The sequence below is a fragment of the Suricata suricatta genome, chromosome 1 (assembly GCF_006229205.1).
Source record: "Suricata suricatta isolate VVHF042 chromosome 1, meerkat_22Aug2017_6uvM2_HiC, whole genome shotgun sequence".
Lineage (NCBI taxonomy): Eukaryota > Metazoa > Chordata > Mammalia > Carnivora > Herpestidae > Suricata > Suricata suricatta.
The window spans coordinates 155116730-155136469 of record NC_043700.1 but is presented as its reverse complement, the minus strand read 5'-3'; the positions used below and the strand labels follow the sequence as shown (position 1 = coordinate 155136469).

Below are 19740 nucleotides of genomic sequence, written 5' to 3'. Positions count from 1 at the left end.
GTTCATGAGTTCAAGCCCTGCACTGGGCTCTGTGCTGACAGCTCGGAACCCAGAGCCTGCTTCGGATTCTGTGTTTCACGTTGTCTCTGCCCTCCCCCACTCATGCTCTGTCTGTCTGTCTTTCTCAAAAAATGAATAAACATTAAAAAAAAATTTTAATTATAAAAATAATTCACCAAGTATCTTACTAAAGTACTATAAACTGCTAAATGACCAACTGTCAAGTAAATAAGATAAATTTGGTCTCTGCTCTCAGAGAACACAAGCAAGTGAACAGGCAATGAGTATGTGATACAACCAAGAGACGCTGTAAGACGGAATTCTCTGTGCTCTGGGCACAGTCAGAAGGGGCCCCAACAGAAAAACTCCACAAAGAAGTAACACCTGAGCTGTACCCAGCATCCCTTCCCTGAGGAGCAGTAATTCCCCAGGTAATCTCTCTGGCCTTGTCCTCCACACTCTGCCCTCCTGCACTGGGATCCAGCCACAACAGCTAGCTTTCTTGCTATTTCTAGACTAGATCATGCACATTCTTGCTTTACGAAGTCTATGCTGGTTCCTTCTGCCCAAGAAGCTCTTCCCTCAGATACACACGCCTTCTCGTTCCTTTAACTTTGCTCAGTCGTCTCCTGCTCCTTCGAGGTGGTGGTCTCACCTTATCACTTAATTCCAAATTTCAACTCCCTTACCCCTTCGGCAATTCCTATCCCCCTATCCTACCTTACGTCTCTCCAGAGTACTTACCGCCATCTACATGCTATATATTTTACACACTAGTTTACTAGCTGTTTTCTGCACTAGAAGTAACTCTGCAAGAGCAAGATGTCTTTCCTACCTTGACCATTCTTGCATTCCCTATGCAAAGAGGTGGCACTGATACAAAGAAAGCATTCAATACATGTGATGAATGATCAAGTAGAGTCCAACCAGGCAAAGTAGGGAGGGAGGTTATTAAAGAGGAAAGAATGTTTCAGACAGAAGGAGCTCTATATGCAGAGGTGGGTGTTACAGGTTGAACTGCCACCTCCCCCACAGCCCGGAATCAGATATTGAAATCCTAACCCATCATGTGACCTTATTTGGAAAATGCAGGTGTCATTTGGTCATTGCAGATGTAATTGGCTAAGTTAGGATAAAGTCATATTTGGGTGGGGGGACCCTACTCCAAGATGATGGGCATCCTGTAAAAAGAAGCAATTCGGACAAAGACGTCCACAAGGAGAAAGCCATGCAAAAATGAAGGCGGAGCTCAGGTGACAGTTCCATAAGCCAAGTGATGCCAAAGAGGTTGGAAACGAGGAGCGAGGCACAGAACAGATTCTTCCTCACAGCCCTCAGGAGGCATCAACCTGCCAACCCCTTGGTCTCACTGGAACACCCTGATCTGACCGTAACTGTGAGACAATAATTTTTGTTGTGTAAGCCATCTAGCTTGAGGCACGCCATCAGGGCTGCCTTTGCAAACAAACTACAAAAGCAAACACAGCATACAAGAACAATCAGGTAACACAATATTCACGGACCACAGTCAAGGGTCTTTCCTCCTACGACCTGCTCCTTTTGATAAATTACCTTAAAAATGCAACCTTAAAAATACAATCACAGAGTAGGAGAAAATATTAACAGAACATTCACAGAACATGTATCTGATAAAATACTTGTATCCAAAATGTAATTTTTCAAAAATTTATTTATTTATTTATTTTGAGAGAGAGAGTATGTATGCAGGAGGGGCAGCGGAACGGGGTGGGGAGAGAGAGAGAGAATCCCAAGCAGGTCCACCCCGTCAGTACAGAGCCTGATGCTGGGCTTGAACTCACCGCAAGATCATGACCTGAGCCAAAACCAAGAATCAGACACTCAACAGAATGAGCCATCAGGTGCCCCCCAAAAAATCTTTAAAATATATAAAAATATATCTCTAAAACTCAATCAGAATACAAATAATCCCATATAAAAAAAAATACAAGAAGATTTCAGCACACTTTATGCCAAAGGAAATATATGGATAGCAAATACAGGACACTCAGAATCGCGGGTCATTATGGAAATGCAAATTTAAAAACCACAGTGAGACACCAAAACTGCCAGTAGCAGAATGGCTAAAACAAAAATAACTGGCCAAAGAACTGTTGGTAAGGATGTGGAAAAACTAGAACTCTCACACACAGCTCCTTGGAATGCATAATGATGCAATAACTTTGGAACACTGTGTGACAATTTCTTTAACAATCAAACGTATATATAGCTACGATTTGGCCGTCCAATTCCATTCCTAGATATTTACCCAAAGTAAATAAAAGCGTATGTCCCATACATAGACTTGGATATAAATGTTCACACCAGCTTTATTTGTAAAGGCCAAAAACTGGAACAAACTGGTCTGAAACAGATGATCACAACCCAAGTGTGGTATGTCTATACTGTGGTACATCTGTATAATGAAATACTACTCAACAATGAGAAAGGAAAAACCTACTGATATAATCCACAGCATAGTCAGAACTCAAAATAATTATGCAGAGTAAAAGAAGCCAAAAAATGGCTTTCCACTATAAAGTTCCACTAATATAAAGTTCTAGGAAAACCAAAACTAATGTAGAGTGATAGAAAGAAGATCAATAGTTGCACTATGCAAAGGTGAGGCGTGGTAGGGGGGAATTAAAAAGAAAAATAAGGAAACTTTCAGGGTGTGATAAATATACACATTATCCTGATTGTGGTGATGGTTTTGCAGGAGCATACACATGCCAAATTATATACTTTAAATATGCATAGTATATGGCAATTTTCCTTCAAGTTTAAAATGAAATGATGATATATATATATGTCTATCAATATATGTATGTGAAAGGAATATCATTTATACAGCACTGTGTAGTATACTGAAAGTGACATACCATACAGAACAACTGAGCTGCATAAAAACAAACAAAAACCCCAAGAAACAAACAAACCTAGCGTCTAAGTTCATAAAATCTCTTAATCCTATTTATAGCATGCTGTTACTAGTAACTGCAAAATTATTTTCAAATAACACACTGCTTTTATGTCAAGAAAGGCTGCTATCAATCTGCTTCCCTAGAAATTACTGCAATCATATTTATAATAATATTTTCTAAATAATTTGGGAACACCTATTTTGACAGGTAGGACGAATGTCAATAGCAACTACAGAACATTCAAAATCGAGACAGTCCTGTAAATTCCAAGATACAAGTTAGAGGACTTTTAAATTCTTCAGAGGCTGCTAAAATGGCCACCACATTGTAAGAAGCAGAAGCCACAGGGAAATGCAGTATTTTGCGCTGAGCTACTTCAGGAAGCCGTTACCTAGAGGCTGGGCTGCAAACACTCCGCCCTCCTACCAGTCTCTGACTCTTAAGGACCTGGGTCTATTCTTTTAATTAAAAGGTTAACCAATGCTCTACTGACATTTGGCTAATAACCATTTTCCCCATATCCATATTACATTCAAATATTCCACAAAAGTCTACGAAATTACTAGAAAGTGAGAATGTTTCACATGGCAACTTCTTCAGTAAAAAGGTACTTTTAACATATAACATAGAAATTAAAATATACTCACAGCAGCTACAGGGATAAGAATCTCCACAAATAAACCAGCAAGTGCATGTTTTATATCTTTATCTTTTACTTCTAAGAAATACTGAGCACATTCCTTGAGGGGGAAAGAAGTATATATTAGGTTAACAAAAGAGGATGGTTTAAAATTTTTTAATATCATGATAATTTTGTAAATACTGTGATTTCACCAAAAAGCTAAAGTCAAACCATGCTCAAATTAAAAAAGAAAGTAAATGTGCACCAGTAGTGATTTCACACTTGGACTAAAGAATTACTAACGATGCCATGAATTCATATACATGTTTCCTTTAATAAGTCCTGAAGAGCAAGAATAACCACCATTAGGCTAATTCTAATCACTGAAGTGGAGAAGGTGTATCACCTGCATGAACTGAAATGATGCTTCAAAATCTTCTACAGGATACATTTTTACTCGAAAAAACTTCATTCCCATTATTAAGCTGATGATGCTTTGTACCACATGGGGGCTTTGTTCCTTCTGCCGCAGTTCTTTCAATTCTGTCACAAACTTCTTCCTCACAGCCTGAAACCTTTAGCATACACAAATGCATCAGTGGATAGGAATTCAAAACACCAACTGCCCACTTAATATTCAAGGTTGAAACCAAAAGATACTTCACGGAAACATTATGTCCTTTCTCTACCCTCATCAAAATTACTAGAAAAGCACAGAGGAAAACAAAGTCATTTGTTATTCGAAATCTGCTGCTCCTTTATTTTAAAATTAGAAGTTCCTTAAGATATAATATGATGTCTTTATTCCTACAACATCGTCAATACAACTCCATTGCCATTTAATCATTAATAATCATAACAAAAATAAAATCAAATAATCTACCCATAAGACATCCCCCTGTAAATCAGATAGTGTTTCTAATTTGTACTCCTTTTTATAAAACCTGTAATTTGAGTTATATGGAGAACAGACTGGAGACTACAAATGTGTTCAAAGACAGAGATAAATCAATTTTAGACTACTGTCACTTAAAATTAATTTCTCCTTATACTGGAGAAAAACTGAAGGGGAGGAGTGGGGTACAGGCTCTCACACAATGTGGGTAAACTAACAAATCAAACTGCTTCTCAAATGTAAACAACCATCCTGGATTCAAATGACCACAACTGCTAAGCCCACTAAGTTTTTTCTCTGTTTCCATTGCCAAAAGATACTTAACAGTTTAATAACCAAACATACCTAATTTCCCCTCTCTATTTATTATGGAACAGCTAAAGATTTTATTGTTAATGTTAATTGGGGAAACCAGTTCTTGAATGTTAAATGAGAAATGAAGCATATTTTCTAATCACATTGGATACAGAGGGGAAAAAGCAAATTACATATTAATGAAATATGGATCTATGATAGGAAATATTAGTTACCCATTTCCATTTGAGTCTTAAAGATTACAATACCATCTCCCACAAATATATTCTTTTACATTTTAAAAAGAAAACATAAAATGGATAAAAACCTTCCTGTTGAAGAACACTAGAATCCAAGTGTTTTTCTCTTTTATTAAATTTCTCATAATAATTATTAGCCACTACACTCACAAGAAACAAACATTAACAAGAATTGTACTTGGCTTCTTAGAATTTAGAAAGGGTTTTATCTGATGACTGCAGGACCAAAAGCTTCTTAAAATGACATCCAAGAAAATCTGAATTGATAATTTTTTATCTTACAAATTTCCCAGTAGCAACAAAGGAAATTCAAACTCTTTCATAGTTTACTGACCAGCCACCAGATCTTAAAGATAAACCTTTTTACTGTTTACTATAATGATGGTTCAAGACAATTAAATGAGTGTAACTCCTAATGAATAACACCTTGATGGAGTCATCTAGTATCATCTCTTTCTTTTTTGGAATCTCTTCTATCTATCCAAAATTCTGCTTAGTGCTAAATAAAATGATTAGGAGGAAAACCCTGAGATGCTATCTCAGAAATAAAAGGATTCAACCAGGAAGTATTAAAAGTCATCATTAGCTCAGTAGAGTTCCCCCCCCAAAACAAATAAACAAACAAACAAACCAAAAATAGTTAAAAATAAATAGTGATATTTTGACTATTCCAGGAACTTTCTGACTTCCTCAATTCAGACATTTATGGAAAACCTCAAATAAATGAAAAGAAGTTGTAAAATTAATAAAGTCCTCTAAGAAGTAGAGCAGCTAAGTAATAAAAGGTGAAGACTTCAAAATAACTATGAAAAAAATCAGACTGAACGCTCTCATTGTCAAGTACATTAGTTTCTAATGAAGCATTCTAAAATACAAATCGAAATTAGTGATTTATAACACTTACTTTGATTGGGCAAGAACCCCTATCACCTCTGCATATAAATCTGCAATAATATGCACATTCCCAGTGTTGGTTCCTGAATATCTAAAACAAGAGAACAACGTGCTGTTAAATTTTTCTCTAAGCGGTCCTTTAAATAAATCTGAAAGTTTCTTATCAGAGTGTTACAAAGTTTTTTCTGAAGAGTCATCTATAGAACAAAAACCACACAAATTTTCTTCTGTCTCTGGGTTTTGCTTTGTCGTGAAATTTAAACTTTTAATTCTTATAAATCCAATCAATAGTTTGAAGAATTTTGTAAATAAAATCTTTCCAATCAGGGCACCTGGCTGGCTCAGTTTCAGTTGGTAGAGCAAGTAACTCTTGATCTCAGGGTCATAAATTCAAGCCCCTTACTGGGCATAGAGCATACTAAAAAACAAAAACGAAAATGAAAACAGAAAACCTTTCCTATAAGCATTTTGTGTGGCTTCTAAAAAAAAGTAAAAAGATAAATGCTTTGAATTCTAAAAACAAACAGTGAAAGTTCAAATTATACTTAAATAGTCTAAACCCAGACTACAGAGAAAAGCAACAATCCCAAGTTAGTATTTTACTTACCCTTCCTTATGTTTAAAGTGCTTAAAAGCTAAGTTTAGAACTTCATGAACTAAGGGATCAGGCACAGGATGAACAGGAATCTAGAATAAAAAATAATAATCAAATCAGCAAGAGCTAAGTAAATTATAAGTCTTTTATGAGTATTCTTCACATTTCAACTAATTAAATCAATAACCAGTTTTCATTTTCATGGTCTCATCTGTTACTAATTTGTCGCTCTTCCCTTTTTCTAAGGATTCTATTATTTTTTCTAAGAATTTAGTAACTCATCTACTTTATAAGCTCTACACTTAAGAATATTAGCTTTATAATCACAAATCCTTGAACCATGGCCTGTAAAGGAGAAAAAGTAGTTGTTATTGCTGATGTTACTGTAATTGTCAGTAAAGTAAGACACTCACCCGTATCTCTCTGCAACACCTATGGGAAAGTGACCTCTTGCTGAGCTAGCCACACATTTCATACAGTCTGATTTTCCATCATAATCAAAAGCCAAAATGATACTGACTTTTCCAGCAATTTAAAACTATTTGTGGCTTTATTAGCATTAGAAAATTGTCATTTAAATATCTTTGTGTTGTTTAGTTCTTTAAAAGCTATGTGCTACTTCCTCATATGTAAAATAAATCAAAATATTTAAACTAGGAAGTAAAATCCCTTCTCCCATATATAACCACTATTAATAGCTTGATACATATCCTTCCAGATTTTTCCTACCCACACACATTATTTTTCTTACTAGAAAAATGCATCTTTCCAGGGCAGTACTTAGAGCTCTTCCTTTCTTTTCAATGGCCACATAACACTCAGTCTATAATATATTTAATGAGCTTCTATTGCTGACAATTTAGTTCTAGATAACCAATATATGTAATGTTGTAAATATCTTAGGCATTTAACATTATATGCTTGTACAGTTCCATGGGAAAGAGTCCAAAAGGAGGAACTGATAGATCAAAGTTTATAGCGTCGCCTGGGTGGCTCGGTCGGTTAAACATCTAACTTCAGCTAAAAGTCATGAACTCGCGGTTTGTGGGGTTGAGTCTCATGTCAGGCTCTGTGCTGACAGCTCAGAGCCAGTAGCCTGCTTCAGATTCTGTGTCTCCCTCTCTCTCTGTTTTTCCCCTAACCGCATTTTGCCCCCTCCACCTCAACAACAAATAAAGATTAAAAAAAGTTTTTGAAAAGATTATATAAGTCACCATTGATATATATTCAAGTTCTATGTATGTGTGGATCTGCTTTTGAGCTCCCTATTCTATTACTTTTTTTTATATGTCAGTACCAATATCATACGGTCTTCATTATCAGACTTTATGAATAAGTTCTGATGTCTAGTACTGAAAGTGCCCCCTACTCTTCTTCAGAGAGCACTTAGCCACTTTTGGCTCACTGTTCCTCCGTATTCAACCTAGAGTCACCAAAGCTACACAAAAACTGTTAGGATTTTTATTGGAGTTGCGATCAACCTATAGATCAATTTGGGGTTAACTATATTCTTCATTTACATGGAGTATCTTTTCACTTCTTTAAAGGCTTGTGGCAAGATTTTATAATTTTCTGGTTTTGCCCTTTGTTGTACTCATTCCTAAGATGATAAACATATGAAGAGATGCTTGATTAGTAATAAGAAGAATGAAAATACACAAAGTATCATTTTACACCTATTCAGTGGAGTAAAGTCTGACAATACCAAATAGCACAGATCATGTAAATGAATCCGATTTCACAGACATTGCTGGTGTAAGTTTATATCAGATTTTAGAAAGCCTACAGTCTAAGGAAGTGGAACTCTGGCTTGAGAATTATTTTCAGCTGAAAGCAACTGAGAAACACCAGGTGCAGGAAAAGCTCTCCCCACCCCCTTTCTGCCTAAAAGCAGTCTCCCCTCCTCTTTCCAGTGTCAAGAAAAGAAGAAAAAACACTATCACAAGAAATAAAGAGTTTATAATAAGGTAGGTCTGCACGAACAAACTACACTTTTCCTAGAAGCCCTAACACTTTTCCTTTGTCTTGTCACCTCACCATGCACTGCTCTTTGTTAAGTGTTAGGGCTCAACCATTCTTTTTATCTTCAACTTCTTCTCTGTGAAGGCCCCTACAATGCATATTTAATAAACCTTTTCTCCTGCTAATCTGACATCTGTCAGTTTAATCAGCAGGGCTCCAGGAGTGAACCTATAAAGGTGGAGCTCCAACACACTAGCAATTACACGCCTAAGAAAATAATAATGTATGGCTACACACGTCATCGATTAATCCCAACAACATACTGTTGAGTGAAAAAGTTAAGTCCCAGAGGACAATATAGACTATGATACATTTTTTTTTTTTACGAAGTTCAAAAACAAAGAAAACTTATTATTCAAGCATACAGGAGACCATGTTTTAAAGAGAATAATTAGCATAAAAATCATATTGGTAAGAGGGCAGCCAGGCAGTGAAAACTGGGAGAGATTCACATAATGAAACTTAAATGATAGGTGTGGGGCTGAGAGGCAACATTATAGTGTAAGCAAACACACAGAGATCAATGATAAAAGTGGGTCTTGAACCTGGACCATGATTTATCACATTCTATGGCCCCGAAGTCCAATTCAAACAAAAGAAAATACACAGGAATTCCACATTTCCTTGAATGTTTTAACAACATACATTATAGAACACTTTGTCGGTAGAATAAAATGGTACAGGGATTTTAGTGTTACCAAGAAAGCCACAAACTAGATGAGGGAAAAGAACAGCAAAGAACTCTAATTACCCAGAGATGGTGAGAATGTTTCTTGCAGGGTTGATAAAGGAGAGATTTTTATTTAAAATACAGATACTTTATCATTTACAAAGGCAAACCAAGAGTCTATGAGGAGGGAGCTGAATTTAGTCCAGAATAATGATCAGGAGCTAGTTCAAACCTAGTAAATAGGTGAGAAATGTCAGGAACAGTAACTATAATTACACTGTAATGAGGGACACGAAGTACAAGAAATCCAGTAAGTAACTACTCACTAACGTGTATTCCGGTCAAAAAGAAAGTTTACTAAACTTGCATAACATGGAGAATGCTAGCACCACATTTACTTACTTACTTACTTACTATTTGGGGCGGGAGGGGGGGCATGTGTGTGAGTAGGGAAGAGGGGTAGACGGAGAGAGGGAGAATCTTAAGCAGGGTCCCAATGCAGGGCTCGATCTCATGACCCTGATATGACCTGAGCAGAAATCAGAAGTCGCTCAACCCACTAAGCCACCCAGGTGCCCCTAGCATCACTTTTAAAGTACTGTGCCAGCAGAGGGAGGCAGGTAGCTGTCACAGCTTGAAAGGCTCATGGTGAACTTTTCCTCCGGGACGAAAGGCTGCAGCTCGAGCTTGGCTAAGTGGATTGCTATCAGTGTTGCTGAGAGGAGAACCAGAGCATTCATCAGAGTCCCCAGGAATTGGCACTGTCCTGAAAGCCTGAGCCTGGAATCCAATTCGAAGAAAATGTGCTCCATCACAAAATCAAATAGGGATTAAATGAGGAAGCAGCTGTAATCCTAACTCAGCCTTTCTTAGTTCTCAATGAATCTTTTAAAAATAGCAGCCTGGTGATACAGGAAAGAAGTTTATTCATCTGCTGGCAGAAGCTGGGATTTGAACAGCCCATGTTAATACTGCGCAGAAACGGAATTCATTCTACATAGTAAGGTTCAAGAATTCAGGACTCTACAAGAATAATCTTTAGCTTTGTCCCACACTTGAAGACCAAATTTTAGAACCAGAATTTCTTTCACAATTAGGTACTTAACTAGGAATTTTATGAAAATATCATTGTAAGAAGCTTTTGAATCTTTTATAGACAAACACACCATTATAAAAGTAGAACTTCATGTCTCATTGATAAAGAAATTTCAGAATATTGGCTCATCGATTACGTAGAGGCATGACCATTTTTACTTGGTACTGTGAATACCTCTTTTTAGGACAACACTATTACAGCATATTAAGAAGAAACTCAAAATAGTATCCCCCAAGTGCTCCGTGCATCCACACCAAGCTGATGAATTTACTGCAAACGATAATCAAACCTGTATACAATACACAAAACATTTTCTTCATTAAAAATATAGAAAGAGAAATGATAAAAGTAAAGAAAAATCATGGATTTTGGTTTGGTTTAATCAAACCAAACCTTCTCTTTTTACTGGTTATGTAACCACGAGGAAGTTTCCACTTCCCCACCTACAAAATGTACGCAAAAGATTGGAACCCTATTCTCACTAGCCCGGAGAGAACGATCGAGTATATTACAATTGGAAATTGATTCCCGTCCTCTTACCTTTTCTTTCTATCTCTAAAATGGACCAGCTCAGAACTCTTACCTTCTGAGGACGTAGGGCAGATAAAGGGACTAGAATATAAGGATGGAGATACCAAGGCAAAGCCTGGGAGGGAAAAATGGCTGGAAACCAGGGCCGGTTCAAGAAGCAGGGAGGCAGATATATTCTCCTAGCCTGATCTTCCCTCAGTTGGGCCCATAAAATAGGCCCTAAGGTAATGAAAACATGACTATAATCTACACTGCTGTCCCATACATCCCAGACAGCCACGGGGTTACCCACTGAGAGTTAAAATGGAGCAGACGTCTATTACCAAGTGATGCCAAACTTTAGTCAGGCACAGGCTCTTCTTGGATCAGTCAGCCTGACTCCGGAACTTATTCCAGAATTCATGGTGCTGGTCATACAGGCTAACACCAGATATTTCACTGACTTTGCAATAATGCAACACTGCATTTTCTGTGATCTAATTTCTTATATTCCACTTACTGTGCTGTGTTGTGGTGTTGCCATATTGATTTCCTCACAGGGATGTTTAATGTGCTCTCGGCCAGAGATATGAAATACAAGTTAACTTAAACCTATAATTTCTCCTAAACAGTCTTGTTTGGTCTCGCTATGCCTGAAGTCTAACAATGACAGCTAGGGACACTACTTAGCCACACTGCGTACTCTATTACTTACTACCCAACTACTGCCACCATCAACACTTCTTATATGTCTGCATGGCATGTATTAAGAATTTTTATAAACATTATTTGTAACACTTCGTCTTACAAGGTAGATATTTGCCTCTTTTTTCACAGACGAGGGAACTGAAGTTCAGAAGTTGGTGTGTTACACACTGTGTGCCTAGTTTCTGATATATGAAAATTCATTCCAAATAAGGAAAGAAAAACCTCCAACTTTATCATATTATAGCCAGAAAAAAAAAACCCACAGAAACAGAAATGAAAGAAGAAAGAGATCTTTTCTTTAATTTTTGGAAGAAAAAAGTACAATCTCTAAACATTTTAAGAATGAACATGATCAGGATACACATTCCTAAAATCCCTACTTTACCCCTTTACTTTAATTTCAGAAATAATAACAGTAATAGTAAAAATACTCCCAAACTGAATCTCAAGGATTCAGGATTGAGGGAAGAATCCCTCTTTGGTGTACAGAGAAAAAATTCTCCTTTCATGGAGTAATATTCCCACTTACAGTAGCCAGACTTTTTCAGATCTTGTCATTTGTGTGAATTTAGAAGCTGTTCTAACTTGACTACAACAACATTCGAGAAGGATATACCCAGTAGACTCTAAATAACACCCAAGGACACCTGGCTGGCTCAGTCAGAAGAGCGTGCAACTCTCGACCTCGGGGTTGTGCATTCAAGACCCCACTGCCTTAGAGATGACTTAAATAAAAAAATTTTTAAAAAGAATACCCACATTTTATTCCAAGGCTATTCCCACCAACACCTCCCAAACTTTAATGCTTTTTTCACATCTTGAAAGTGCAAAACAGCAAAATCAGGTTAAGATCTGGATACTGGGGAGTCAGCGAAGCTCATTCATTCATTACCTAATGGCCAGCCCTCAATGCAAAGGGAAGGCATACATTCAGCCTCAGAAAAACCACAAATAACTCTCTTCAGGGACACTCGTCCATGTCCAAGATGCTAATGTTATATCTGAAAATACTAAAGATGTACTGCACCTTCTGATACTTCACAATAGCACTAGTAAAACCAAGCTAAGAGTCGGCAGTGGTCACAAACCAAGTTTCCCAATCTTAGTTGTTTTAATGAGTAAATCTGACTAAAATTTAAGCAAAAACTGCTTCACACTTTCTAAATGTTTATGTTGTTTTTTTATTTTTTAATGCTTATTCATTTTGCACATGAGCAGGGGAGGAGCAGAGAGAGGAGGAGACACAGAATCTGAAGCAGGCTCCAGGCTCTGAGCTGTCAGCACAGAGCCCAACTCGGGGCTCAAACTCATGAGTTGTGAGATCATGACCTGAGCTGAAGTCAGACGATTAACCGACTGAACCCCCCAGGCGTCCCTATGCTGCTGTTTAAACATGCTTTTATTGTGGATTTGAAAGCCTTTGGTACTAATACGCTAAAATCTGCAGTTGGCCATGACCCCCAAATTATGTGTGGCTTTCTTGAAAAAATAAAATCAGTCCTCTATCACCTTGAATTAATTTTGTTCTCACAGTGAAGCATACTTATGTCATCTCATGTATACTAACTCAATTCTTTCTCTAACATGTTAGGATTAAAACTTTAAACGCTGGCCATTTCATCTAATTCTGTATCACTGATTTTACCAATAAGAATATTTTTAATATTCACAGGAGAAAAAACTTGGGAGTAAAAAAAGCAAACAAGCTTTATAATCATCAGCGACTCACCAAATTAAGAATATTTCTTCATAAACTATTAATTAAAAAACGAGAAATAAAAAAATATTTCCTCATCTGCAAAATGAAAATAAGAGATATCTATGTCCCAGGAATTACAGTATTTAACACTTATGACCCTCAAAACTGATTCTATTTTCCTCCCTCTCTTACAGAGGAGGAAAGAGTTAGTGGCTAATAACTTGCCCAGATTACCCAGCAAGGGAATGACAGCACTGGGGTAGAAAACACGTGCCCTAGGGGTCTCGCAGTCTACTACAATGACAGCTGATTCACAGGATATTGAGTCTTTATGCATCATAAAGAGTTCTAAACACACATGAAGACATGGCCAATTATTCAACAAACAAAAATTTGTAATATATGAGGTCAAGGACTAACCCCATAAGTAATAGCTACTCCTCCTTAAGTCTGGCCCAACCATGTATCAGTACTTCAGTACTCCTGGGACCATCTATCTCATCAAATAAAACAAAGTCACGTTTCAATATGTGTCTACTATGTGGGGCAGAAGTAGAGGTCCTATTAAATTCAAGATATATTGCATTGATTAGCCTCTGGATCTATTAAACCCTACATCACTCTGACATGGTAGAAAATTGGGTTAGTCTGTCATGATATTTCAGAAAGTTCTATTGATTTTTACTTCATTTTCTTGGGTTTTATTAGTTTTGAAGAAGCTAAAAAGATTTGCTTTTTACTAGGGGAAAAAAAGACCTATGTAAGATTTTTAATAAAGTATGGCTGTGTTCTTTGTGATAGATTTAAAAAAAATTTTTTTTTAATGTTTTTTCTTTATTTTTAAGAGATAGAAAGAGTGTGACCAGGGGAGGGTCAGAGAGAGAGGGAGACACAGAATGTGAAGACAGGCTCCAGGTTCTGAGCTGTCAGCACAGAGCCCAACGTGGGGCTCCGACCCACAAACGGCGAGATCATGACCTGAGCTGAAGTCAGACGCTTAACCGACTGAGCCGCCCAGGCGGTTTATGATAGATTTTATTCTTTCATGGGTGCAAGTGAATGAAAGTTTGAGGATAATGATAAAAGAGAGAAAAAAGCTGGTGGAAAGGCTACTACTATGGGTTGGAACAATATGGTGATGGAACCAAAAACAAAAATTAGCTATTAAAGCTGCTGTATTTCTTATTTCCACACTCAGGGCCCATGTGAACTACAGTCCCAAAGGGATTTTTGTGCTATGGACTTGAAAAAAACAAGTCCAATGAAAAAATGTCCTTAAGTTTACAATCCTTATGGTTCTTTCCACCAGAAGACCTATCTGGATTATTATTATTTTTTTAATTTTTTCATGTTTTATTTATTTTTGATACAGAGAGAGACAGAGCATGTGAGGGGGAGGGGCAAGACAGAGGGAGACACAGAATTGGAAGCAGGCTCCAGGCTCTGAGCTTATCAGTCAGCACAGAACCTGATACGGGGGTCCAAACCCACGAACGTGAGATCACGACCTGAGCCAAAGTCAGAGAGAGACCTAACCGATTGAGCCACCCAGGCGCCCCTAGATTATTTCTTTAAGAGGAGTAGGAAGGAAGGAGGAGGAAGACAAAGACAATGGAGAAGGGGAAAGAACAAGGGAGGAGGGGGGAGAGGAGAGAGAAAAACTTAGATAGGGTTGTCTATGCACTGAAGTTCTCAAACTACAATTAGGGGCAACGTTCAGATGAGAGACTGATTGGCAAAGAATGTGTTGGGAAACAAAGGAGAAAAGGTATAATGAAGCCAGATCAGAGACGGTCCTGTATGTCTCAGGGAGTTTACAAGTCACGTGCTAGAAGAAGAAACCTTGTACTATTTAACGAAGCAAGGCAGTGCAAATACAGGGTACCAAGCCACTCACACGACCTACATAGGCACCCGAGAAATGCTAGAGGTCAACCACCATGAGTCCTAGGCCAAGTCCACTCATGGTCAATGGCGGTTCTGGTCCTCAGCTCTTCTCTCCCTAGTTACCTTAACCTCAAGGTCTTAGGATCCCGGCAAACTGAGATCACAGCAAATGTGGCCCGTTAGCATAACTCCCGGAGGAAATTTCTCTCCTACCATGTAATAAAAAACCTTTATGAAAAGTACAAAGTAACTAAAGTGATTTTCACCTTTGATTAACGCAGTTTCCTGTTTTTCCTATTTAAAACCTTTATTTGTAGATTTCAGATATTTGGATTTCAATAATTTTCCGCATGCTATAAAAACAAAGTGTAAAGAAATACATAATTCAAATCATTTTATGTTGCCTGTGTCAAAAAATAGTCTGTTAACTTTTATATATTACATTTGCTGTTTGTTTTCATGTTATAAATTCTATTTCATTTTATATAACAAAAACAAAACTCCCTGTCCAAACCTGTCATAGGCAAACTATGCTTTCTTTTTCTTTTAGGTTACCTAACTTTTTTCAAAACATCACAATGTGCATGGCTGGAAATATGTGACTCATCTGTGAATGATCTACAACTTTTTAAAGTCTACAAACTATTAAAAAATATATTCATGCATCTGAACAAAATAGCTGGTTTTAGTAAACAAAAAACCAAAAACAGACCAAAAAATGCTTTTCTTAGATACGCATTTAAATACCTGTCCTGATTATGAATAGTAAAAATATACATGATACCAGACATTATAAGCTTCTGGCTCTACTGTGTTCAGATGTTAAGTTCATGAGCGCAGAGCGAGAACAATGCCAGCAGTCTAATAGTCACTGATCAAACATAAAAAATTTATTATCACTTGTCCAAAAACCATTCGCACTTGACAGTTGGGTCCAACCCATGTCAAACCGCCCCTATTCCTCAACTAGAACTGCACGATGATTACACGTGGGGAGTGCAGGTTGAATGGCTTTGGAAGAAAAATCCTTTGAAAGTAGAAGGAAGTACATAAATGAAAGGCAAACTATATTCACAGCTGAAAGCCCACATTTAACACAATTTCTACTCAGCTCAATTTTGCAAACAAGATCTATCCTCGATGGCATAAAAGGTAAAAAGAATCGGAAACGATAGGTACAGGCCATGAAAGCCCTAGGCAACTGAAAGAGGTGTAATTAAATTTTAGAAATCCAGTTAATGTGGGCCAGGATTGGAGACATAACATCCTAAACAAGATAAATGAAATATGAAGGCAAAATGAGGATAAGAAACACAGACCCTGCAGAAACAAAAGGGCTTCTTACCTGCTTTAGAACTTCGACTAAAACTAAACAAAAAATGAAATCTACGGCTAAGTCTCTCCTTTCAAGAAGATAATCTCTTTCACGTTGCTGTTCATCCCTGAAACAAGAACCCCAAATTAGGACTGCATTTAAGACTGTAAGTTTTAAAAGAGCTATTGGTTAGCTATTGTTAGTACAAATTGTTTTTAAATTACCCAATGTATGTAGTTACATATTTTCATTTTCTTTCTCTTGTTGCATCTTTTGTACAGTATTTATAAATACACATCACTATTTGTATCTGTCAGAAATTAAACTCATTCTAAAGGAATCAGTCAGAAAAATATTTTAAATTTTACGTAGAAAATCTAGCATCACCCCATATTTGATTAGTATTTTTCAAATTAAGAACTGAAACAAAAGTAATAACTCTTCTGGTGAAAATCCAGAGCCAGGTACCTCTCAGCGTATCTAAGTTGAAAAATCACAAACGGCCCACTCTAAGCTAGGGACCATCTCCTGAACATGAGTAGATGTTTCATGCAAAGCCAACACCTCCCTGGAAAATGTGAAGGAGGGAAAGACCAGTTCTGGGCTCGGAGCATCGAGCACAGTCTCATGCTATCAGGTGGCAGGCTCTGGCAGTCCTCCGGTACCACAGCAGTGGTTCCCTTCACAAACCATGTGAACGGGACCCTCTCTGAATAGTTTCTTAACTTCTTCTATAACTACTGAAATGGCGCTCCTGAAATTCATTTTTTGCGTATCTGTGGAGCGGCACCTACTTTAACTGGTACCTTCCCTTGATTTACAGTTAGGTAGAGACTACCCTTTCCCTTTACTATCAGTCTCGTAACAGAAGAAATCAATGTTTTTGCTCAGAAGTCAAATGGTAACTATCTTCAGTTGAGAACACTATCACCCCCTTCACTGACAGTGTTTCGATTCTAGGTCAAAGAGTGGAAAAGGAGTCACTTACCCCTTAGACTTTGTGCTAGACCGAGGCCTGTATTCGTAAGATTCATCTTCAGTCCCATTCTGGCGTCTGTACCAGTCAAACAAGGTGCGAAGTAAGGAAGGGAGACAGTGCTCTGCTACGGAGCTCATAGAGCTTATCAACTGAAAACACAAGACGGCACCAGAAAATAAAACACATCACGGAGGTACCACACTCCTCACTCTACTAGCCATCGTTTGGAAATGATTAACATCTCTAGAATAAACACAGTAACTGAAATGCAATAAATGTGTTTTAAAATAAAAATAAAGATTAGCGAGGTGCCTGGATGGCTCAGTTGGTTAAGCATCTGACCCTGGCTTTTGGCTCAGGACATGATCCCATAGTCCAGGAGTCTGAGCCCTGCTGTCAGTGCGGTGCTGGTGTGGAGCCTGCTTGGGATTCTCTCTCTCCCTCTCTCCCTCTGTTCCTGTCCCTCCTTTGCTCATACACCCTTTCTCTCAAAATAAATAAACTTAAAAAAAAAAATTAAAGGTTAGGGTTTATCCAAGTAAGGAAGTAAAGTGGGCTAAGTCTTACCTAGTATTGAACTTTACCCATATCCATTTAGCTTAGCTGAGTAGCTTTCCACCTTTTTCCTGCCTCCATATACTACTCACAAATGTAAAAACAGGACCTCGGTAATATCACTGATTATACAGAGGGATGCCTCTGGGAGAACACTAACATGAGAAAACCACATCTGCTTCCTTCCCCCTGGCCCATTCCTCTGTGCTCATGTGAACAGAGGGCTGTAAATACTGTCACCAGAATGAATGAAGAGAGGTAGGAACAAAGAAGACTACATTCTGTTAGAACTGTGCGAAAGAACCATTTTACTTTGTACCATTAAGACGCAGAACAATTATAATTACATAATTTGTGATACCCACCAAGACACATATTAGAAAAGAAACATAAATGTGTTGTAAATAAGCTTTTAAATCTTAGAATACAGGGGCACCTGGGTGGCTCAGTCAGTTGGGCGTCCGGCTTCAGTTCACGTGATCTCACAGCTGTGAGTTCGAGCCCCACATCGGGCTCTGTGTTGCTGATAGCTCAGAGCCTGGAGCCTGCTTGGTTTCTGTGTTCTCCTTTCTCTCTGCCCCTCCCCTGCTCATGCTCTGTGTCTCTATCTCTCAAGAATAAATAAACATTAAAAGTTTTTTTTAACTAAATAAATCAAGCTTAGAATATAAACACAAAGAAACACAAATGTGTTGTAAATGGGCTTTAAAAAAATTTTTTAATGTCTTATTTATTTTTAAGAGAGACAGAGAGAGACAGCTGGAGCAGGGGAGGGTCAGAGAGAGAGGGAGACACAGAATCCAAAGACAGGCTCCAGGCTCTGAGCTAGCTATCAGCACAGAGCCCGACACAGGGCTCAAACCCACGAACTGTGAGATCATGACCTGAGCCGAAGTCAGATGCTTAACCGACTGAGCCACCCAGGTGCCCCTGTAAACAAGCTTTTAAAGCATAAACATAAATGTAGTGGGATGAGCAACCCCTACTCAGTTGGAAGCATCCCTGAAACTATCTGAATTCCAGGTGAGTATCAGATTCACTTCATGAATGAACCTAGCTTTCCTGTAGTGGTGGTAAGAGGCATACCAGCTGCTGTTAGCAAGCAGCCCCTAAGGTCACCTTTCCTCTGGGCGATCTCGAGCAAAAGAAAAAGAAAAAAGAGAAAAAGAAAAATCTCTCTTTATAATTTCTGTATCTGATGCAACTCATTGCTCATAAAATTAATATTTTAAAGTATACAGGCAAACATGCTCCACTTTGTTTTTCTTAACCAAAAAATGAGGCGTTGTAGAAACACTCAAGGTCTTGTTCAGGTCCAGGACTATAGACAGTTTCAGCTAATGAAGATAAATTGATACCTCTACAAATTAAACATTTAGTTTTCCTTATATTTATATTCTTCATATAACTTCAAAAGGTACTACATCTGGGAAAATAGTAAAGAAAATATAACAGTCTATTTGATTATATAGGCTCTTTTTCATTATCTGCCTTCCTTTAATCATGCTTTTATTTATAATTAGCATAATTTGAGAGGCAAATAGTTTCTAATATAGTTCATTAAAATAAAAAAGATTCTAATTTTATTTAATTTTTTAAATTTTATTTTATTAACAATGAACAGTATCACTCAAAGGAAATCCTTTTAATATCTAAAAAGGAACAATAAAATACCATCTACTATTATAAATATATATGTTTATACCACACCTGGCTTTTTACTGTGGAAAAAGAAAAAGGTTGAACTATGAGGCATGACCATTTAAAGTTTTATTAATCATTTACATAAAAAAGCAA

General features: G+C 37.5%; 1 protein-coding gene across 7 annotated transcripts in view; it reads right to left on the bottom strand.

The window, feature by feature from the left end:
• Positions 1-19740, bottom strand: part of FRYL (FRY like transcription coactivator) — a 261750-nt gene that overhangs the window by 109048 nt on the left and 132962 nt on the right. For all 7 annotated transcript variants that reach the window (XM_029946008.1, XM_029945999.1, XM_029946032.1 and 4 more), the window contains 6 exons: positions 17398-17537; positions 16440-16536; positions 6515-6594; positions 5918-5998; positions 3971-4139; positions 3590-3682 (listed from right to left, as the gene is read on the bottom strand). In XM_029946008.1, the coding sequence (XP_029801868.1) occupies positions 3590-3682; positions 3971-4139; positions 5918-5998; positions 6515-6594; positions 16440-16536; positions 17398-17537 (660 nt within the window). The remainder of the gene's footprint in view (positions 1-3589; positions 3683-3970; positions 4140-5917; positions 5999-6514; positions 6595-16439; positions 16537-17397; positions 17538-19740) is intronic.